At 46.7% G+C, this 23,878-nt stretch overlaps 1 protein-coding gene across 1 annotated transcript; it reads left to right on the top strand.

Moving 5' to 3' along the window:
* The first annotated feature begins 14,396 nt into the window (after positions 1-14,396).
* On the top strand, positions 14,397-15,458 carry GPR20 (G protein-coupled receptor 20). The gene has a single exon (XM_068397132.1). The coding sequence runs from the start codon at positions 14,397-14,399 to the stop codon at positions 15,456-15,458; it is 1,062 nt and encodes a 353-aa protein (XP_068253233.1).
* The last annotated feature ends 8,420 nt before the right edge of the window (positions 15,459-23,878 follow it).

The following is a 23,878-nucleotide window of genomic DNA, read 5'->3' as shown; positions in this document are numbered from 1 at the left end:
AGGAAGTGTGATGGGATTGAAGCACAAGCCCCTTTGCAAGGAGGGAAATTCCTGCACATTTGGGGAGACTCTCAGTGTCCGCAGATTTCTCCCTAAACCAAACGCTGTGTGGTGCTTTCCTGGCAGTTATGCTCTGCAAAAAGTGACTCCTGGAAGGGGTCCAGTGCAGCAGCTTCTCCACCCTTGGTCCATCTGTGAGAACCAACTCAGTTCTCTGGGTCAATTCTGCATCTGATTCATGCATCCCACAATAGCCCTAGAGGCTGTAGAAAAACAAGAATTTAGGGCTCATGGGCAGTGCGTATCATGGGACATACATGAGTGTTTTCCAGCACTTATTAAGGCCTAGGGATCTTCTGGGGGAGATTTACTAGAGGGAAGAGTAGTTGAGGGAGGTAAAGTGGATGTAGACTCTCCTCCATGCCATTAGCTTTATCTGCCATGGTAAGACAGTGGAAAAATATCTCAGGAACATGTGTGTTGGAGTCAAAATGGGAGAATGTTTGATGGAGGTGGTCCATGGGCATATGAGTTCACTTTCTCTAAGTAGCTGATAAAAAGAAGCTTCCCAGACAGCTCAGTGAATATCCCACCGTTCAATGTCCTCCATGTAGTCAAGATCCCACTCTTCAGTGTCTTCCATGTCGTCATGACCATGGGTAAAAGCTCCTCAATTTTCTGAGTTCTGATTCTGACAAGTCTGTGTCCAAGACCTTCTTGGCTAGAAGCTCTCCTTCGCCACTGAAGAAGACAGTTCATTTGTGAGGAGCTGTTCATTACAACAGAGCCTAAATTCAACTTCCTAAAAAAAAGCAGGCACGTTCAGACACCAGATTCTGGTTTGGGTCCTTACAGAGTTGGTCAGCAGAGACATCTTGAAAGCTGATCCATCCATGTGTCTTGACCCCATCTCAGCAGTGTTTGTTTGTTATGCTGTGCCCAATCTCAATATCTTCCCCTGCAGCAGGGGATGAAAAGACACTCAATTTCCCTATTTAGGGCCACAAAAATGATCGGAAGGATGGAACACCTCTCCTGTGAGGAAAGGCTGAGAGAGTTGGGGCTGTTCAGCCTGGAGAAGAGAAGGCTCTGGGGAGACCTTCTAGCAGCCTTTCAATACTTAAAGGGGGCTCATAAGAAAGATGGGGACAGACTTTTTTAGTAGGGCCTGTTGCAATAGGACAAGGGGTGATGGTTTTAAACTAAAGGAGAGTAGATTCAGACTAGATATAAGGAAGCAAGTTTTTACTATGGGGGTAGTGAAACACTGGAACAGGTTTCCCAGAGAGGTGGTAGATTCCCCATCCCTGGAAACATTCAAGGTCAGGCTGGATGGAGCTTTGCATCTAGTGCAACACTTATTGCAGGGGCGTTGGACTAGATGACCTTTAAAGGTCCCTTCCAACCCAAATCATTCTACGATTCTATGATTCTATGATTTTTGAACAGGACTGGAAAAGTATACCCTTCTCCTGACAAAAACTGAGAAGACTCCTCCCCAGGGTAGTGTGTGGTATCAGACTTCTGACAACATCCTTCAGAGCCATCTGGCCTCCTGCTTTGCTGCTCTGTGCCACAGAAGAATTTTAAACGGAGCCCTGTGCCATTCCTATTTTACATGGTGCAGTTAAGGGATTGCTAGGGATTATTATGGGCCAGTAGCACCCTTCCCTGCCGTAACTATTATTCCTTCTCCTATGTGCTAATTTTGGCTGAGTCAACACCTTCTTCCACCTACAATCTCAAGACATCCACTGCACTGTGTCATACTGTTGCATATTCAGCGAACAAGCTTGAAAATTTTCCACTTACTAAAGCTTCACTTTTTTTTTCTTCCTTTCTCCCTCCCTCTGGGAGGGTGATAAATGACTGAAAATCAAGAGATGATAGAAGCTCTTCGTTCATTAGATACGGTTACAACTCCTCCTGAAGTTGAGTGTGGGAACCGCATCTGGGACAAAGCATGGCCCTGAGCCCGGATATGCCTTCTCCACCTTAACAGCAGCATCTGCTTCCCAATATGGCATGCTCTGCACTATCTCAGGCACAACTTGAAACTTTGCAGCTGTTGCCACTCCAAGTCTAGCTCTAAATCCAGCAAGGAGGGAGAGGCTGGGATAGTGGGGGAGTGCAGGGCACTCATCATCCTGTGCACAGGGATGGGAACAAAGTTCTCATGCATCACGCAGAAGCACAAAACCAAGCCAGTCCTTGCATAGGAAGGGCCAGGCAGTCCCTGAGCAGGTGAACAGAGCATAGGTACCAATATCTCATCCTGGAGAAAAGTCTCCTCTTTCTTTCAGTCTCGCATTTGTAACTCCAGAGAGCGATTCTCTAAGTACAAAAGTTTTGTTGACAGGCTGGGGGAAACCTAAGCATTTGCCACCACAGACAACAAGAATGATAAGGTCCAGGTTCATCCACCCTGCCCAACATCGGACTATAGGTTGGTTTCTTCTCTTCTGTTCTTCCCCCTGTTCAACTCCCCAGATGGAAGGAAGTGAAGGCAAGATTATTACCCAGACAGGACTCATGGAGGCCTTCCAATCACACTTGCTTTCCAAGTCATAAGGAAGTGAAAAGCAGATGAGAGCCCAGGCACGTGCCTGAGCTGGAGGTCAGTTATGAAAGGCTGGATGCCTAGATCAGGGGGCACATAAAGTCAAGGAGGATGTTCCTGAAACTGGAGGAAGAATCTGCCCCTTGATGTGAGGAAACTCAAAATAGAAAATCAATAAAATAACCAGACAAAAAAAGATCAGTTCAGTCTTCCTGGGAAAGATCCAAGGGTGAAAAACTAATTCCAGAAAATGAGGTCAACCTTCTCTAATAACCATAGCTACTGTTTGTGCTCCAGTGAGACACACATGTGTGGAGTTTACCTCTCCTCTATTTATGGATTTGCCCTCTTGACCTGGAATTCAATGCCTCTCAGTTGATCCTGTTGTGTTGTGATGGGCCATATTCTGCATGTTTATTGCATTGGCACCAGTGTTGTCTTTATCTAAAGGGTGAGGAAAAAGAGCAGACCAAGGCTGATACTAAAATCCAGCATCCATCCTCCCTGTCCTTCTAAACAACTAAATTTGATTCAGCTCCTCACTTTACTTTTTTCTGCCTTTTTTTCCTGGAAGGTACCTCTAAACCTACTGTAAACCCTCCTGGAGAGAACATCTGTGCAACCCCCACAAAGGATGGCTTTTTTGGTACCCAAGTTAGAGCAGGAAGTATCCCATCATCAGGTGGGACTTTGGGGAATTTAGGAGATTTGGGTCCTTACAGAGTTGGTCAGCAAAGACATCTTGAAAGCTGATCTGGCCATGTGTTTTGAACCCATCTCAGCAATGTGATAGTTCATTATGCTTTGCCCAGTCTCAATCTCTTCTCATGCAGCCAAAGGTGAAGGGACACTCAAATCCCTACTCTGAGATGGACCTGATACCCATGATGACTCTACCACCAGTAGGGAAGGTCTGTGTGAGGATGGAGGAACATGTTGGGGGGCTCCTTGGTGGGACCTCAAACTCTGTTTCCACTTTTGACTCATCTACGCTCAGCCACTTCAGCCCAGTCCTTGGATAGATCTTACTAACCCCTCTCCCAAATTACTGCAGCCAGAGCGTCACTGAAGGGTCACCCTTTGTCTCCCCGTGCCAGGTTTCTTCTCAGGATCTGGACAGTTGGGTTGGTTCAAAGCATGTCACGGGCTTTGTGGCATTTGGTCCAGCACCTTCCTGCAACTGCCAGGGAAGCTTCTGTCTAATCCCAGTTCATATCAGGAAAATGAAGAGAGAGGTATTTTCCTCTCATGTCACATGGTGGCATTGCAGTGGCCTTGAGCTGGCGAGTTCTCAGCAAGGAGATTTTGTTCCCACAGAGACACAGGAAAATCGACCTGGGGAGGGGACAAGAAGGGGGCAGCAACATCAGTGTTAGTTCGCTAGAGATGTTCAGGCATTAGCACCGTGAGGAAGGCTGGAGCCCTCTTTAGCGTTTCCAGCACTTCATAAATTTCAGAGAGGTTTAGGGCAAGGAGCCAGATGTTTGGGGAGAAATTCTGAACACTAAAGACAAGTGGAACTTTTTTTTTTTTTGGTAGTGTGTATTTTTTCCCATTAGTTGCAAGGCTATATTTAGAAGAGGGGAGGGGGGGGAGAGAGTGAGAGGGAGAGATTAGGAATTTCTTCATGTTCTGCAGTCACTCCAGTTGTTCTGCTTGTAGGAGCAGATGTCTCTTCCGTGGGGTGATAGCATTCAGGTCCACGAGGAAATTTCCTTACCGGCAGCTCCTCTAACATAGAAGGGAGATCAGGCCAGAGGTAAGTCAGTTCTTCGTGGAGGAGTACACTGCAGTGAATGCTTTGGAATATCGGTCAGAGAGAAAAGGGGGGCATGGGATTGGAGAGGTGACACTGGGGGGCCAGGAGGGGATCACTGGAGACCAGACCCCAAGTCCAGAGCGGAAAGAATGGCTATTGCAGCAGGGAGCCCTGGCAGGGGTGGTGGTGGTGAGGGTCCTGCGGCGAACACGTGGATGTGCAACTCGGGAAGCCCCTGGCTCTGCCCGTGAGGCAGGTGTGGAAGTTCATCAGGAGGTGCCCGACCTGGAGAGCCAGGCTGCACCAGTGGCTGCGAGGGGCTTCTCCCGCTGTGAGCTTCTCTGCTCTTGGGTTTTGGGGCAGTGCCGTGATATTTGGTTGTTTCCCGAGGAGATGAGGGGCGATGAAAAGTGTGTGAAGGTATTGGCTTTCCCCCATTGAAAAGTACTACGCTAGCTCTTGTGAGGAGTGGGGTGATGTCTTATTTGTATCTGTGTGTTCCCAGGCGTAATGAAATTTTGGGGAAATGCATGCAGGCAGGTTTTGGAAGCCAGAAGAGGAGACAGTGCACTGTGTGGCACGGGGTCAGCTGCGACTGGGGATGTTTTACCTCTGTTTGGCCACTCAGCAGGGTGCGAGCTCAGCTCTAGGAAAGATGCTGTTTTCTTTGAATCTGCTTGCTGGGTCAGTCTGAGGAGAAACAGATCCTTTCCAAGGTCCTTAACCAGGCTGCTTCAGAAAAGCCCCCGGCTTTCATAGCAACACACCCACTAACAGCTCAAAGTTTTCCCAGGTTAATCCAAAACTTGCAAAACCCCGAAAGCACTGGAAGCAGAGTGCCTAGCAAAGGAAACCACAGCAACCAGTCTCACAAAGGGTTAAGATCTGGTAACCATCCTGGGATGCCTCAAAAATGTCTGCTTCCTGACCAGGTCTCCCATCTCACTGCATTTTCTGGGCCAAGCCCAGGCATAGTTCTGTGCCTCAGTTTCTCCCTGCAGCCAAGAGAGCAGCACAACCTGAAGTAAGTTCTGGGCAGCAGAGCTGCATCCATGGCAGAGCAACCAGGCAGCTGAAGGCGGAAAGAGGGAAAAGTGCTCAAAGATTGCTAAATTTGCCATTAAAAATTTCATTTTCAAAAGCGCACAGCAATGCACGGGCCAGATGTTTCTCAGTTTAATCTCCCGCAACGTTTTTTGCACTTGCCTGTAAAGTTGCTGTATGTTCCTATATGGTAATTTTCACTGCAGGGTTCTCCTTGTACACATCTATGATAGCTGTTATTCCAAACTGACACGTCTAGCACTTTGTCCCAGGCACCCTTGAAATGCTAGATGGATTGCTGTAATCCCAATAAAATCAAATGCATTTCTCTTGTACTGTTACAACCTCCCCAGAAGACAGACACAAATCCATCTCTACTGGCTGGACTTACAAAACTCCAAATCCACGTTTCTTTCCACATCTAGCTTAAAAAAAAAAAAAATTAAACCCTATTGGAAAATATTTCCCCCCCAAGATATGTGCTTTCCCCTCGCTTTATGTTGGTCTACAAAGGACAGAGAGGGATAGATGCAGGAAGTCACGCTCTGATTTCTCTTAAAGTATCAGAGCTCGAAATACGCAGCACTTACTGCAGCGATGTCACTCCATGCTCCCTCGTGACAGATGGCACTCGATACCAGCCCTGACAGGCTATGAGATATTGGTCTTTTAAATGCTAACAGCACGATTTATAGGGCATTCACCAAGACACTTAATATTTCTGTCACTCCAAGGCCAAGATCTGGTAAGGCAGAAAAGAGGGACATGAAAAATGCAACGGTATCAATACAGCATTGTAGGCACCTAAATGTTTCAGGAGGCACTTTTCTACACAGTGTGGTATAAACAAGTAAGTGGAGGCATAAACTCTTTATTAGCACTTTAAGGTGACCAGTACTAGCAAGCCTAGTTAGAGATATGCTGAAGGACCTCTGGGTGCCCACTGCTGCTGGGTGCACATTTGCAGGTCTGGAGGGGCAACCTATGTACAATCCCACTTCTTTGTTTGCTTGTACGTGTATATCTGGGCTCCTTCTTTCAAAGGCTGAGGCATTACTGCTGCAAATGGGTATAGAGGAGGTATAAGCTCATAAGAAATCTGCCAGCACATGAATTTCCTGCTCTGTGTAACTTTGGGAGCTTCATTTCATACTTTCCACGCATACTGAGGACAGGGCAGGGGGAGGACCATGCAGGTCTTTCCAAGTTTTAAATATATTGTCTCTGGGATGTCCAGGACTGGTAATCCGTCACCTGGTTTTAAGCGCTATGTTCAAGCTTAGATGCAGAGAGTGGGCATCTGGGCCAAGCCAAGTGGCCTCCCTTCCATCTGGGTCACTTTGCTCCGTCAAGAAGAGGAATGCAGTTTGAAGAGTTGTGCTCTCCCTCTTCTAGCTGGCACTGATCCCTCATGGCCTTGGATGACTAGTTGGACTAAATCATTGCTTGAGCACCCGTAGGCTATTGCTTGTCCCAAACTGAACCAGGCATTGGGGTCCCTGACTCTCAGAGGACCTGATTTTGGCCTTAGGCTTGCTGGGGAGCATGGAGTCCACCATGTGCACACACAGCATTGAACACAGCGTGGTGGGTTGAGTTCAGATCACAACTCACAGCAGTACCCATCGCCTATCCACAGCAGGGCCTTGGAGATGAATGACCACGTGGAGGCTAACTGGGCATATCAGGCAGGAGGCAAATGGCTCAATAGCACAACAGCAATGCCAGCCCAACAACCAACATTGCATTAGCCTCCACACATTCTTACTCTGTGACTGCTTACGTGACCTGAAGGACAACCCCTAGCTATGCCTGGGACTGGACATCTAAGTTTTTCCTCTGGCCAGATGGGAAATGTGGTTGTCATGGGCAACTTTAGAGATGCAAAAGCCAGCAGGGGTGTGTGTGGGTGTGTGTTAATCCCTCTTGCTGTTGTGCAAAGTAAGTTCACACCTTTCTCCTTCCAAAGGCTGTAATTCAGCACACGACCATTCAAACCACTGGACAAAGTAGGAGTTGCTGGCCATCACGCTCTTCATTACACATGGGCAAGCATGCCATGGCTGACCACTGCAGACACCAAGCAATCAGCTATCATCTGTCCCCAGTCAGGCTGGTTCTGCCATGAGGAAGACAGGATTTGGTGTAAATTTGACGTTATTTAAGTTGAGGAAAACAATGAGAGGCAGGCAATGCTCTCTCTTTGCAAAGAAGCCACCCAGCCCTGTTTGCAGTGCTTCAATGCCAAAGCAATTATGAATTCACAGGGAATAAGACCTAAACGAAAGGGTGTGTGGTGGAGAGTGCTAGCAAACTCCTTGCAGGTTCATATTAGAGGAAACAAGGATCACTCAGTGCCTATTTGTGTGTTTGTCAGCTCCGATTTCCTCCGTCCTCCTAATGTTTTTCAATCTGTTGGCTAATTTCAACCAAAATTTGGCAGAAGGAAAAGATCACCTCAATTTTCAGGAAATTAGGCAGCAAAGAGACAGAAATTCAAACAAGTGTCAGAGCCAAGGGAAGAGCTGGAACGTGAGTGCTCATTAAGGCAGCCAAGTGTCCACATGGGAAAAAGTTATAATAAGCATCTCGACCAGGGCAAAGCATTCATCCAGCCCTGCGAGCCACTGTAAGACATGAAACCATAAGAAAGCAGGTGTCATTTAATCTGACACTCACAGAACTATGTGTTTTGTGTCTCCAAAGCACCTTTCATTTCCACAGCATTGGAGGCGAAGGAATAATCCAACTCTGGACTAGGTTCGACTATGTCCAACTGCAATTCCCCAGCAGTTGGGTGTTTCACACACTCTATCCGGCCACCCGCAGACCTGGAGGCTTCTAGGAGACATCAATGCCCAGGAATCAAGTGAGAGCAGAGATCTGATGCCTGCAATTATGGGATCTTCCCCAAGCTGGGAATAGCCCTATTTCTGCTTCAGGGTGAGATCTTTCTCCCCCAGACATTAGCTCTCTTCTCACAGCTTGAGGGCTAGATGGACACCAGCTTTTCCCTTTCAGCAGCTGGATTCATTCCCTTTCTCTCCCTTTCTCCCCCAGTTCCCACTGTCAGCAAACCCACCCTCCCCAGGCTGAGCATGAGGCACACAGAACAAACTCCACCACGTATAGAGCAAGGTCCTCGACATGCACAAAACACCATATTTGGCCAGTTTGAGCCAGAGTTGAGTGAGAGCTTGCCAGAAGGAGAATCATACAATTTAAACTGAAAGAGAGTGAGTTTAACCCTTCATTTATAAATATGATGATAAATCACCCAGGGAACTTTAAACACGGAAAGGCTGCAAAACTAAACACATGCTGCTGCCATCCCAGGCAGCAGAGTAACACTAGCAGGCAGGTCAGGGTGAGGGGGACAGGGGGGATGATAGAGAAGCCAGGTTGCTGTATCAGATGTTCTACTTCATGACAGGGAGATGAGAAAAGCTGAAGCTGTTTATACTAAATAACACTTGCTTACACTTGTTAATGTCCTTTTCATCTTTCCCATCCCAGTGCATGGCTCTCTTGTTCTCTGTCTCTGGGTCTGCACGCAGAGATCCTATCTGCACACACCAATAAATAACCCTTTTGGAGAGCAGTTAGGACAAAGCTCAGTTGCCTGACCTGCCTTTTCTTTTGTATCCCATTACTTCAATTGCTGAGCCAGATCCAAAAGTCCCCTGGGTCAAGGAAGAGAACCCCGTTAACTTCAACAAGTGGAGGGTGAAGCTTAAGGCTAACACCAAGCAAAAAGCTGGGTGGATCGAAATGCAGTATGGTCAAGGATGTCCTCCTGGGGCAGACGTAGCCCTGAGCTGCCCACGCTAAATGAACAAGCGTGATGCCAAGCAGCGAGCGAGGGAAGAGGCTGCAGGACCTGGTTTCAGCACAGCGACCATCTGTTTCCTATTTGGCCCAAGAACGATGGAATTGGTTGTGTCATGCAACAGTGAGAAAGTATTTCAGAGCAAGTTCCCCTCTCCCAAGTGCTGAGCAGGGACCTTTATCAGAACAAGGGAAACCAGGTCAACTTCCAGTCTCCCTCCCTCCCCTTATCCCATTTCTACCCAGATGCCTGCTGTACTTTTAAGGAAATGCTACCCACAGTCTCACAGCCAGACAGACAAAATCCAGCCTGAGAGGTATAATATAACAGCATGGGCCAACTGGCGCGGTCAGACGGCACCCAGAAGGATGTGTGTTTACCCATCTTGGGCTTTGCAGACTGGCAGCTCCAAGAAACAGGGATTGCATGGAAATCTGAGGGGCTGAGAGATAAATTAGGCATGAAGAAGGCTGAGCTCCAAACTCTCTGAAGATTTTAGGAAGGGGGTTAGCACAAGGACTGATTACTCTGTAAGCAAAGGTGTCTGTGGTTCTTGTAGCTCTGCATGAGATCATGCCAGAGCTGCAAGCAATAAATAGTATGAAAAATAGCAAAATAAAGGTTTGCAGAGGCTGCAAAGCTTCTCACGTATTTAGCCATGACCCCCACTGGGTGTTATATGCCACCACTCCATGGTGATGGGCGGCTGAACTGACTCACTTTAACAGCTGCATGAGTATTTCTGATGGCAGAGAGGAGACCTGGTTGGTGTAATATTTTTGACAGGGAGCAAGGTGAGGCAGGGCAGAACTGGAAATCTTTGGAAATGTTTGCTTTTCCTCAGATGTGAGGTCACACTGCCATTCTGTGCCCTCTTCAGCCTGCTGCGAAATGGGGCAACGTACCTTTTTCACGTGCTTGGAGACCCACGGTGGAAAAATACTTAGTAGCTGTTAACCAGGAGTTTGGTCCAGCTCCATCTCATTAAAAGCACTCAGAGGAATGCTGTTGCTTTGCTAGTCCAGCTCTCCATCCCTTCTCCTTGTGAGCCATGAGATGAGGACAGTCCCACAAAGAAAGGAAAAGGCCATTCACCCAAACATCCATCAGTAACAATTTGATTAGAGGAAGACTTTTCCCACTGCAGCCCGAGAGGCAGCTTTTCCACAGCCTGTCAGTGAGGAAATCTCCAGAATTAATTAAATTTTTGGGACTCCTTTCATGTAGTTGCTTGGATTTTCAGTTCAGACGGGGCAGCGATGGACTGGGAAAAAACACAAACTCTAATTCAGCACCTCCCTTGCATATTCAATTTGGCAAACAAAATGTTACCTGTTTTTTAGCTGTTTACTATATCTGGAGTTTATTTCACTGCACATGGCGCTCAGTGGAAGAGGTAACTATGAAAGCCATCACACTGTATACGCTGATGATTTTAATTTCTGTGTATGGACGGTACTCATAGGGCATCTTTTTCTATTAGCCTGTAAAGTGTCCTACACACCTCAATAGCGTTGTGAGGATGAGGAACGTTTGAATGCATTTTGACTTACTGATTTCACTAAGGCAGGAAAGGAAAAACATAAGATGAGTATCACGTGCTCATGATAAAGGTTCTGAGCCTGAAGAAAAATCTCTCAGAGGAGGCAAGCTACTAACAAGATGTAAAATGAGAGCAAACAGCCAATGCCTTAGAATTACAGTAAGAAGACAAATGCATACGCAGCTCAATACACTCCAGGGCATGCTAAGGGATGGGATGGATGATTTTGCCTTCTCCCCTTGCTCAGCTATCTGTATGAACACAGATGTACAAGCTCATGCTGCACTCAAGGGGCAACAAAGCCTTTATTTCTTGGTTTGCACTGGTGCAGTGGCTTCCACAGTGCTCCTTTTGACAGCATCTGCAAAGAGAAATCTGGGAGCAGATCCAGGCATCTGCTCATTTCAGTTTGTTTTTGTAATTAAAGAGAGAAACAAACAAACAGAGAAGATCAGATGGTGAGACTATTAGAAAATCATTAGAAAATGGGCCAGTGTTCTGTATCCTCCCCGTGCATCTTTCTCAGGTGCCAGACTTTGCAACTCCACTGCCTTCAGCCAGTCTTGGGTCCAGTTTTTCTCGTTACTCACCGTCAGCGTGCTTGGCACAAAATGTAAAGAGACAAGAGTCTCCCCCAGGAGTCTGCAGGCTCAATGAGACCCAGACAAAATAATGTGAACATGTGTGCTCCTTTGGCTGCCACTGGAGCTCAGTGCAGGGTGAGGTAATCTGGTCATTCCTGAAACACAAGATGTTCCAGTGTTCGGTTTCTGCTGGAGATGGCTGAAGTGCGAAAGTGGACAGTAGTTAGGATTGCTCCTCTTTGCCCTGCAGTTCTTTCGGACATTACAGGTGACCTAACCCCAGCCTTCAGGATTTCAGTCCCACAGCATGATCTGGCACTGGGTTTTATCTAAGGAGGGCTTTATGGTTAAGCACCAGTGATTCCAATGGACAATTCAACTACTTGGGCTTGAGTGGCTACCTAAACAGAACAAATTGCCATTTGAATATAAATACCCTTCCAAGCTCAAGGATATTAAAAACCAACTTTTTCTTTCACACAACTTCCATAGACTAGATGAGAGGCAAGAAGAAAGTAGAGCAATCAACAGACTCCAGGCCAACAGTCCTAAGCTCCATCATGACAGTAAGTCACTTCTCCAAGAATTTCCAGACGGAGCTTCACACCAAGTCTTCTAAATTCTCAGTCCTAATCTCTGCTTTTGCCCAACAAATGTTCTGCTTTGTGCTCACCTGGCTTGAATGAACCTTATAGAGTAACCACAACTAGACTGTAGCATCGCATGAGGGCTCTTGATCTTGAATGTTGACTGTTTACCCAACCCTTGCCAAAGTGAGAAGAGGCAGGAAAGCACCCACACTTTGGTCACTCAGTCCTCCACAGAAGCCTGCCTGGCCATATCCTATGACCCTATTCACCAGTACAGGCTGGGAACTGCTCTACTGAAAAGGACATGAATGTCATGGTGGATCTTAGGCTGAAAAAGAACCAGCAACCAGTATGCACTCATTGTAGACAAGGCAAAGTACATACTGTGCCACATTAGGAGGGTGATGGTCAGCAGATGGAGGGGAGTTATTACCTCCATCAATTCATCACTGACGAGGTGTCCAGTTTGGGAGCGCTCTGTTCAGGGGAATGTTAAAAGACAGGAGAGGGTCCAGCAGAGGCTTTACCAGAATGGGAGGAATGCACCAGTACAGCCTGAGGCTAACCAGCTGGAAAGTGTCTTTGCAGAGGACTTGGGGGTCCTGGTAGACATCAAGTTGCACATGAGCCAGCAATGCACCCTTGTGAGAAAGAAGGCCAACAGCCTCCTGGGTTGCCTTAGGAGGAGCATTGCCAGTAGGCTGAGGGAGGTGATCCTTCCCCTCTGCTCAGCACTGCTGAGACACATCAGGAGTGCTGTGTCCAGCAAATGTACAGAGACTTGGGAATCTTTTCTCCTAAATCTCAGTTCCCCAGCTCTTTATTCCAGAGAGCTGGAAGAATTCTGCTTTTGTCAGGAGGTGTGAAGGCATTCAAGAGCTTAAGAGTTACAGCCAGCAAGGATTTGCAGTTCATTAGCCCAACAAGAAAGCTTTTGGTGGCTGAGGAGGAAAAGGCTTTGGCACCTGTCAGGCAGGCTCAGAGCTGCTGTGATGTTCTCTGGACCCAGTTAGGACTGTCCTTGCAAAACATTTGCTTTTGACCAGCAGGAACTCTCCTGAGGATCCACTTTTCACTGGAAGGCTTCTGACCTAGGTGGCTTACTCCTCTGCTTTGTACATGGACACCAACACCTTGAAGCATCTCACAGGCAATAGGACACCTTCAGTCCATCCTCCTGATTCCCATAAGCAGCAAAAAGCACTAGTGCAGGCAGAAAGCCAGCTGCCAGAAGATGGGGCATGCCTAGGTGGGATGGATATCCAGACCCCCTTAGCAATTCAAGCCTTTCTCATTGAGACACAGAGCCCAGGCGTACTGTGGTTCCTGTGAGCACTGGAAGATGTGTTTGCAGCTCCTTGCCTCCTAGCCCTTCCGCACTTGGCTCTTTGGTAGCAGGGATTTCAAACCCTCATAACTCAAGTCTTTCAACATCATTCTCTGCTGATTCAAGCTGATTTTTTTAACCTCAAAGTCCTGCTCAGCCTCTTTGAGATATTCCAGACATTTTTCAACCATTTATTTTTATTGAAACCAGCCAAGTCTCTGTATATATTGGGCTCTTTTTTATCTTTTTAATATACAAATCAGTTTAAAATAGTGTGTAAGTCAGGAATGATTTGCAAATTAAACTGTCAAATCCTGGCAGGAGTAGCAGCTGACGCCCTTGGTTTGAAATCTCTCGGCTGCTGTTGCTGTGAGTGCAGATCTCTAGAAGATGCCACACAACCTGCTTGTCCTTTCCTGGAAAATTCAGCCATCCTTTGATTTTAGGGGTCTTACAGTTCCTGAAAATACTGCTGCATGTAACTCTCGAATAGGATCAATGTCTTCTAGCTGCCAGCACTATCCTGCTCCCATGGCAGGGCAGGCAGAGCCTCCAGTCAGGAGGAAGCTGCTCAAATGGAGGAAGGACTCAAAAGAATAAGTGCCACATTCAGGAAACAAGACTTGGTGGGAGCCTCATATTGGCCTGACCGTCCTAGTCACAGCAGAAGATGGCCTGTGCCCTCCATGAGCATCAATACACTCTACTTGGACTCATCAACTCTGTCTATTTCTCTGGGCCATTTGCCACGTGGCTGGCTCTAACACGACCATGTGTAGGTCCCCCTCACTTCCACTTTTCCTTTGCTCCCCTCAGCATAGTTCACTTCTCTGTTCTTGCTCAGGCCTTAAAACCACTTTTGCACAGGGCAGAGGAAGGGAAGCTTGAAGTGGTGATGGTGTGTCTTCTCCAAAACATGCATCTGGAACCACTGGAAGACAGTAATTACAAACTCAGGTATTTTCCTAGCGATTCTTAGAAATCCCATATTGAGAGATGAGTGCTCAGAGAGCACAGCAATATATACAACTACTGAAGATGTACAAATAGGTTGGTTAAAATGTTCTTAGGTGACAATATTTTGAGGCCTAAGGAATGCTGGCATAACCATCAATATACCTCTGTTTCTTTTCTTCCAGATCGCTGGCAAGTCAGTGACCATGCCGACTTCCTCCACCCATCTGCCGGCCCTTGACTCTATCAACTCCACTCAGCAACCCAACTCCAGCATCTACTTGTTCTCCAAGTTCATCCACCCCGACAAAGAACTGTACACAGAATTTTACAACCTGTGGATTGCCCTGATGGTAGTTAATGCTGTTATTTTCCTGGTGGGTGTTGTGCTGAACAGCTTGGCACTGTATGTCTTCTGCTTCCGTACCAAGACAAAAACCACCTCTGTTATTTACACCATCAACTTGATTGTTACTGATCTTTTAGTGGGCTTTTCCTTGCCTGTCCGGATCATCATGTTCTATAGTGCAGGGGACTGCCTGAATTGTTCCTTGGTTCATATCTTTGGTTACTTTGTCAACATGTACTGCAGCATCCTCTTCTTGACATGCATCTGTGTTGACCGCTATCTGGCAATTGTACAGGTGGAGGCCTCACGTAAATGGAGGAACCCCACCTGTGCCAAGGGGATCTGTGTCTTCATTTGGATCTTTGCCACTGTGGTGACTTTCTCCATCCTGACCATGGCAATACAGTTTGCTGAATGCTGCCTTGCCAAGATTCTGGTCCTGATGGTCTGCGAATACTTCTTCCCCCTCATCATAATCATCTTCTTCACCACCAGGATTATGTGTGCTCTGTCCAAGCCCAGCCTCATGCACCAGAGTCGGGAGAGGAGAATGAGAGCTGTGCAACTCCTCATCACCGTCCTCATTATCTTCATGATCTGCTTCACTCCTTTTCACGTGCGACAGGTAGCAATCTCCATCAACCCAGACATGCCCCATGATGTCAGCCTCCTTGTCTACCATGTGACAGTGACTCTGAGTAGCCTCAACAGCTGCATGGACCCCATTGTCTACTGTTTTGTCACCAATAACTTCCAGTCAACCATGAAAAACATCTTCAGGAAAACCGAGCCAGAGCAAACCAGTGTGGACATCCTGGGTATGAACAAGAACTCCAAGGGCTCCAATGCAATCATGGCCTTCTCAAACACAATAGGAAGCCCTGTGAGCTTACCGTCACCAAGCAGTGTCCAGATATAACCCACACCTGATGGGACACGCTGCAGTAAGCCAGTGTAATGATGCTGGAATATTGCTAGGATGCACAGTACTATTGTCTTTGACCTCTTTGTTTTTTAGGCTGAGGTTCAGAATGACAGTGGTGAAATTCATTCCTCAAGAACACTGTGGTCTGTTTGGAAAACTGAACTTGCAGTGCTGTTAGTACCAATACAAAAGAGAGTCTATTACTTACTGTTCCCAACAGGAAATTTTTCTTTGTATTTTAATACAGACATTTTGCTAACAACAAATTCTTTACTGTGGTTTTCTTTTCACGTTTGACATCATAATGCGACAATCCCAGGATTACTCAGAAAGCAGGAAATGTTTATTTTCTATGAAAGATTTTGGGCCTTGGGCCTGTGCTTAGGAGTAAAGCATAAGAGGGATGTTTCCGGAGCTATCCACTACAAAGATTTTAGATGCCAATGGAGTGGGAAAGAAAGAATTCCAACCCACTTGTCACTAGTAACTGAATGAGTAACAGAAACTACTCATTTGTTTCTGAAAAAGTCTGAACCTTCTCAGGGAAAAGAAGATGAAGTCAAGCAGTAAAGTCTCCTCTCATTATTTCAGCTACAATAAAAAAATACATGTGGGTGTATATGTTTTCATATACATTGCCTGGGCTTGAGGAGAGGTTAAGGAAACATTCTACCTTCATTTGGATCACTAAATCCCCTAAACTGCAGATGAGAACATAAAAAAAGCTGTGAAAATGAACATGCTTTCCAGCAAACTCTGCTGTTCTTTCTTTCCCTGAAGAACAGCCAAGATGAAAAGCAGAACCAGACTATGATGCTATATTACACTTGTTTGATTTTTCTTCCTGGCCTGTTGTGAAATCAGGGCTCACTGTCCTAATTCCCAGCCATTGATAATTTCTATCAGTCCAGCCACTCAGTCACTTAAATGCTGATGCTTCCAAGGACAGAAAAAGAATCCATCTCAGGCATCTCAGGTCCATTAACTCAGGCTCTTGATAGTGCTGGGGCACAGCAATTTTCATTACTAGGTGTGTGACCTATTTGAGGCTTTCCCAAGCAATACGGCTGACTCAGTGCCCTTTTGCTGGGAGCTCTGTTCCTTTGAAGAGGATTTTCCTTCCAAGAGGTTGTGATAAGGGCCACCAGCACTGCACCACTACCCCATGGGAGGTAAGACTGTTGTCCTGGTCATTGTTTCCCATTCTAGACATGACCATGAACATGGTGAGCCTTTCCAGGGTCCAATTGTACTGTGTTTTCCTTCTGCCTCATCTATTTTCTTATTCGTCTGTAAATCACTGACATGGGCACCTAACAGCCGAGGCCGCCTTCTTGGCAGCTCTCTGTTAAATGATGCAGCAACACACATCGATTAAGCTCTGACTTCTCAGCCAGGCTGGCCACTTCACATTTCTGCCACTGTTTTCCAGCAACCCTTCATTTGGAGAAAATATTTTATGCCTCAAAGGTCTTCCCTTCAAACCCCAAAAACTCATGCCCACCAACCCGCAACACACTCTCAGACCTTTCCGTGCCATCTAAGCTGTTTGTAATGAAAATGTGTGTCACATATACAGAGCCGTTAACAGCACTGTCTTTTGCCAAGACTACTTCAGAGAAACAGGAGGAAAAGTGCAGGCTAAGTGCATAGCTTATTTTAGTTTCTTTGTTCCAACAAGCTACAGCTTCACACCTCCCTTTCTTCTGCTATCATCGGCAGTATTTTTGCCATATACAGAAAAGTCTTAACATCTTTCTCAGTGCAGTTGCTTATTGGAGGTCAGTATAAAATCTCTAAGATTATTTGCTTTGGTTTTTAAGTTCCTAAACAGGGTCTCAGTTGAAGCTCTGTCTTTCTGCTGTAAACGTAACTTGTAGCAGTCTGAATTCCCTTTACTGTCAGTGTGTTATTCAATCCCCATAAAGGCCACCTGAGACTGGATAATTCTCTTTATTTGATAATGCCTATTGCCTTATTGAGAGCTTTCAGTTGTCCTCCTTCATTTTATACCATCTCCAAAGCAGGGTCTGGTCCCTTATCGAAGACACAGTCTCCAAAAACTAGAAAGAGGCTAAATCATTCACAAACTAGCCTATTTTTTCAGTGACTTTTTGTGCTCTTTGTTTAATCCATACTGTTTACACATCTGGCTTTTCCTCAGAATGCAGCACTTGCTAAACTTCTGTCCTATTTAAAGTCACCCATGTCTGTTCAGGGCACAATGTTGAAAATCAGTACCGAAAACTCAACTATCATCAGAAATACTCATTCAAATGGCACAGTTTTGGTGGGCACCTTCCACCTGACCGTTCTCATTGCTGCTGAAGCCCCCTTCAGATCTCTGTGTTTCTGGAGATTAGGGTGAGGTCTTTTACCCCTCGATCTGCACCATCCCTCTGCTCAGGGTATCTCCTTGGGTTGCCTCTTAGTGATCACCAAGAGGGATTGCAATAGTCCTGTTCCTACCCCAACCTGCCCTTTCTCTGATGAGAACAGCACAACCAAAGCCACACACGACACAACAGGGAAGCCTCCAAGGGCAATGTGAGTAACTCCATGCATCATTAAATACATGCAGAGACTGCTAAGGTAAAGCACATACAAGTCAGCTTTTGCAGGGCAGTCTTCTATGCAGAGTATTTCAAGATTTAGATGCCAAATTCCCAATAGTTTCAAACTAAATCAGGCACTTAATAGCCTTTGAGGATCTGGATCATTACCCAGAGACTCAAATAGTAATAGGGATGGCTGGGCACTGCATATCATACTACCACCACCAAGTCTGCGGTAGACACAACACAGTGTTCCCTAAAGAGCTTCACGGCAATGAAGAGCTCTGTAAAAAGCCCCGACCTTTCAGGGGAATTATAGTATTCATGCCTCTTTGATGTGCTGTGGTTCTCTTGTGCATCTAAAATCCTATAAAGCGAATTAGAAATATCCTCTTCTACCAGCTGCCCGGAGGTTAGCAAAAAAAAAGACCATGAAAAATCTCACGTGTATTTCTTGGGATCTCAGTCATTCCTGTGACAAGAGATCCCTGCTAACCATGAGCTCGCCTGACTGAGTCACTACACAGAATCACAGAATCACAGAATCAACCAGGTTGGAAGAGACCTCAGGGATCATCAAGTCCAACCGTTGCCCTTGCACCACCCTGTCAACTAGACCATGGCACTAAGTGCCATGTCCAGTCTTTTCTTAAACACCTCCAGAGATGGTGACTCCACCACCTCCCTGGGCAGCCCATTCCAATGTCTAATAATCCTTTCTGTAAAGAAATTCTTCCTAATGTCCAACCTGAACCTCCCCTGGCGAAGCTTGAGGCTGTGCCCTCTTGTCCTATCACTAGTTGCCTGGGAGAAGAGGCCAACTCCCACTTCACTACAACCTCCCTTCAGGTAGTTGAATGTAGTTGTAGTACAGATATCTGTAGACTTTTGGCATGCCAGGGGATGGGTATCCAGGAATAAAGTTTAATCTTTTTCTCTCCCTGCTGTGTGTCTCACCTGCGTTGCATCCAGCACAGCCCATATTTCAAAGCACTTCTGTCTTTGCAAGACGTTTCCTATTACAACCCAGAAACCTGTAGCGAGGCAGAGGCGCAGAATAGCCAGTTCCCAGTCATACTGCAAACATAGCTGGGCCCAGTAAAGCTGAAAATCTCCAATTCTGCACCAGGAAAGGTGCCCCTGACTCCACATGTGGGGTTATCATCTGCCAGACTAGCTTCCTCCTGGGCTCTGAGCAAGCTCTGCCCTCCCTCCACAACCGCCTTGATAACTGCTAAGAGGAAACAGCACGGCTCTGCGCAAAGGCAATTTCTTCCTTCCTTGTCCCTCTGGGTTTTGCTGTCCCTCAGATGTGTGCACAAGAGTCTCATTAGTCAGCATGATCAGCATTAATAAGTAGTGTTAGCGGGTGTAGGCTTGGCTTGAGGAAAGGCTGAGGTAAGTGGAATTGTCCGTGTTAGGGCTGCCAGCACAAGTCACATGCATCAGCAATGAAGAAACACGGGCCTGCCATCCTGTCTCTTCTGCACCTTTTGGCTGCCTCCTTCCAGGTGTAAGGGCAGGAGTGGCTCCTTGGAGAAGGCAGGTCTGATCCCCACAGCTGCTCTGGGACATGGGAAGATGAAGAAGACATTGCAGAGGAACCAGAGCCCAAGACAAGGTAATAACGGAGGAAGGAAAGGAGAGGAAGATGATGGGTTAAACAAGTGGAGCTCCACAGGGGGGAGGGCTGGTGAGAGCAACGATGAGGAAGCTAGTACAGGGGAAAGCAGCCAGGGAACACAGGGACCTGATATCCAGCAAAGGATGACACAGGAAAACAAATGAGGGCTTGGCTTGCTTTTCCCCTTCTGGGTATCACTAGTCCCAAAACAGGAGCTCTGGGGAGTATTCCAGTGCTTGGATCAGAGCTGGAAGACTCCCATTTTAGGAAGAAAAAGCCTAAAAGCAGAGCGCTTTATCCCCTTCCCATGCTGAGGCCCAGGAAAGGGGCAAGAGTGATCTCCCCACATCTGTCAGAGCTTTTGTGGTCTTGCGGTAGAAGACAAAAAAGGTCTCCTTTGTGCTGAGAAAGAGGAGAAGAACCTTCATCCCTCCACCCTAGGGAAGAAGATGCAAGGGGTTCAGGAGGGGGATCTGGTGCTGTGTGCATGCTCATGGGTACTGTTCAGCTACTGGGACCTAATAGGGATGCAGGGGGGAATATCCACCACAATACTCACCCTCTTCTCATCTCTCTGATCCCTTCTTTCCCACAGGCAATTCCTTTTCCTCATGTCCCCAGTCTGCTCCATCCCTGCTCTGCTGCAAGACCCTGTCCCTGGATGTTCCCAGGTCTCTAGGCCTTAACTGAAGAGAAGTCCCAAGTCCTGCCATCCTGGTGTTTTGCCATCACAGGGTGTGTACCCACAAGTCATCTGCTCTCTGAGATGTGCAGGCTGATGGTTTCCTCTGCTGACTGCTGGCTGCCCATATAATCATCTACCTAACGGTCCCATACCAAGCTGAGAAGAGGACATTGGACCAAACGAGTCCTTTACCCTGGGCAAAGAACTGGTTTTGCTTAGACCTGGCTCCATCCCTCCTGTATACCCAGCAGATGCTGCAAAAAGCACAAAAACTTCCCTGGCAGATGTGAGATTCTGTAACTGTTTTTATAATCTGCCAAAGCTGGCAGTATATCAAGGTCTCAGTTCATGAAACTATCCTTCTTCAGGATGCTTCGCTATAGCGTCAGAGATCAGTTTAATTTAGGTATGGGTTTGGGTTTTGATACAAGTGATTTTGCTTTTTCTTCATGGCTGTAAGTAGAGCTAACAGCCCAGCTTAGGACTGAGATTCTCCTTTCCAGCTGCCCACGCAACAAGAAAGAGCCTATCGGATGAAATAAAGCTGAGTTTACGTGTAGGAGAAAATCCTTGTTCACCTTACGGCAATCTCAGTGAAAGCTCGCAGAGAGGACCTTCTGTCATCCCAATTAGAAGGCAAGTAGCCCTCTCCCAGCTCCATTCCCCTTCTTGTATTTGCCTTAATAAACCCAAGTCTTCATATTGGGAAGGGCAGACTGCTGTCCATCACCTGTCAACACCGGGCCACAGAAAAGCAAAGGTAAATATTTACAACAGATATTTAGTTTAAGTTCCATTAATAGCAGGAAATTAAACAACTGACAGCCCTTGCTGATCTGCTTTCTTCATTGACTTGACAATATAAGGCCATCTTGGCAACAGCCCACCAAAAAAATGAAATGTGCTTAGGACCACAAGGAGAGATGAAACAAAGAGATAACATGGACAAGCATGTCCCCCATCACTTTGGATGCTATGTCCTTTTGACTCAGTTTGAGCTGGACAGTGAGATCTCTTCACCTGCCTCCTTCCAGCCCTGTCGCCCACTCAGTCCAGTTCTCTCAGGTAACGCATCTGACTTGCAGCTACTGTAAAAGGGCTGAACGGGATGTGAAGCGCTGATTTTCCTTGAGCGCTCTGCTCTTGACTGCAAGATGTGATGGAATTGGTGTGGTACAGCATGTAGGCCTCTTGTAAGGAGGAAAAGGTGTCACTTCAGGAGAGCTTTCTGGACACCTGACTTGAAACTGCTCATTGAAAGATAAATGTGGGTAGAGGTCAGAATGGGCTGCAGTGCCATGCCTCAGTGGGCAAATGTGATCCAGAGTTTGGTTCTCGTACGGGTCATGGAGGAAAGTATATTTGAGCACCAGCTGACTCTCAGCCATGTAGAGATGAACAATGCTCCATGAATGTGTAGATCTGCCAGAATAAGTTTTTTCTTTTGTCAAAATGTCAATCAAGAGCTCTGATCCAAACATATCTCCTTCTCCAGCCATGTCACCTTTGCTCTTCTCAGTAGGAACAGCCAAAGAGCAAGCACTAGTCTGAGCTCCAGCCCCAGAAGAGGTATTCTTGGGGATGCCCTGAAGGCCTTGCCTCTCTCCCTTGCAGAAGACCTCTTGGCTTCTCTTTCATCCCTCAGTGGACCCTAACAGGTCTTTCCTGACAAGACCTTAAAGCAACCAAGCAAAATTCCCTCTACTTAGTTTGAGCAGCCAGGATCAAAGTAACAGCCAAGATTTTACTCAGAGCAGCTTTACTTCCATCTCCTCCAAAAAAGGCTTCTAAAACAGGCCAGAAGTGCTTGTTTGTCTCTACAGATGGAGAGAAGTGGAGACAGCTGCAGGTCAGTTAAACAGAATCCCCCAAGAGACTTGCCCAGGGGAAGTCCATATCAGAGTAGGGCACGGCATGAAAGCCTTGGGCCAGAGCCCAGCTGTTGGCTCATCCTTCCTTTGATCTCACAGGCAGCACCTCTCGAGCCAGAGAAGGACCCCTATAAATTCATTTGTGAAGATCATTAGACAGGAGCCTAGACCAAAGCCCAGTATCCAATTCCTTGACATTTTGGATAGCTCAGAGGCTGCCCAAATCCTGTCTTCCCTGGGCAGGCCTCTCTTGATTGATATTATTTAGAGTTGGAAATGCCGTCTTGCCAGCATCGCTTGGAAAACACGGCGGTGCTCAAGACGCCGGTTCAGACGGACTTCTCTGCGCAGCTGCCCATTCGCAGTGCACGTGGTGGGAATCTGTTGATAGGTTCTTGACAGAAGTTATGGTTTGTTTATCTGGTAGCTTTACTTTGTGCCTCCTACCCAACCCGGAAACCCTTCCTCTGCTAACCTCTTGGCCTGCTATTATATACAGACTAGTCTACACGATAATTTTGGTAACCATGCTTCATCTTATGACAAACACTGCATAAAGCAAACAGATTGGTATTGTCATAATTAAAGCAAACTATTGTATGGTTTATCTATACAATCCCAGCAGTTCTGCCACTGCTAATGCTTTACCTGGCCTGCAGAGGTTTCAGCAAGCCGCTGTAGGGTATATTAACCCATGAAATATCAAACCAGACGCAATGACCCTGCTGCCTCCCAAGGCTGGAAGGACTTAGAAGCCAGCAGAACTTCTTTCTAAGGTTATTGCATGCCTAACAGAGATGAGAAAGCCTCACCCAGTCATCCCAGCATCAACCCATTTAAACTGGAGCCCCTTTTTCGGAAAAACCTGCATTTTTGCTCTAACGTCTCTTAGAGGTTTAGAGAAGATAAAGCACCTTCTGTTACATTCCAAGCCACGGATATTTGCTCTGTCTTTGTCTAACAGATTACTACACCTCCCAATGCCAGACTTTTTTCCTCCCAGCAAAGGTATTTGTAAACGACACTCCATTCCTGCACTCCAAAAAAATTAAATCACTCTGTCTCTTCCTATAAGGTATGTTTCCAGGGTCAGACTTTCTGGCGGCTATTTGCTGAACTTCAGATGTGTCAGTTGTTTTTTTCAGGTAAGGGCATCAGAGAAAGATGGGGATGGGGGACAGAGGGGTGTTAGACCATCAATTGATTTAATGTAGTTTAAATCTCTTCTTTACCCTGGGGCAGATGGGCGGTGATACAGATGGACTGAGGGACCCAGACGATGCTCAAGGACCATGGAGGCATGGTGCTTCTCTACCCACCACCCAGAGCTCCAGATCTGCCAGCACCAATGTGTGTCATTAACATTTTTAGTTCCCTTTCAGCCCCTACACTACCTGGCCAGAGCTGCTTAGCAAAGCCCATATACTCTGCATTTGGCAGCCATGTGTGTAACTCTTCCAAGCCCAAGAGGATTGAGGGGGGGAGATGTTCTCTGCACATTCAATACCAGCCGCAGCAGCTGCCAGTACAGGGGATGCGGATCTGCTATTTGCAACTTAACATTTACGATCAATAGAGCAGCTGTTTGTGCTGCAAGCTCCTGGGGGGGCAGGAAAAATCAATTGGTTCTGCAAAGAGTATCCTGGAGGGTCATTTGTCAGCAATGGTGAATGAGGCAG

Source organism: Nyctibius grandis, chromosome 3 (genome assembly GCF_013368605.1).
Source record: "Nyctibius grandis isolate bNycGra1 chromosome 3, bNycGra1.pri, whole genome shotgun sequence".
Taxonomy (NCBI): Eukaryota; Metazoa; Chordata; class Aves; order Nyctibiiformes; family Nyctibiidae; genus Nyctibius; species Nyctibius grandis.
This window is presented reverse-complemented; position numbering and strand designations above follow the sequence as displayed.

Coding starts and splice junctions, on each gene's coding strand:
- GPR20 (XM_068397132.1), top strand. CDS start 14,397: ATGCCGACTTCCTCCACCCATCTGCCGGCCCTTGACTCTATCAACTCC.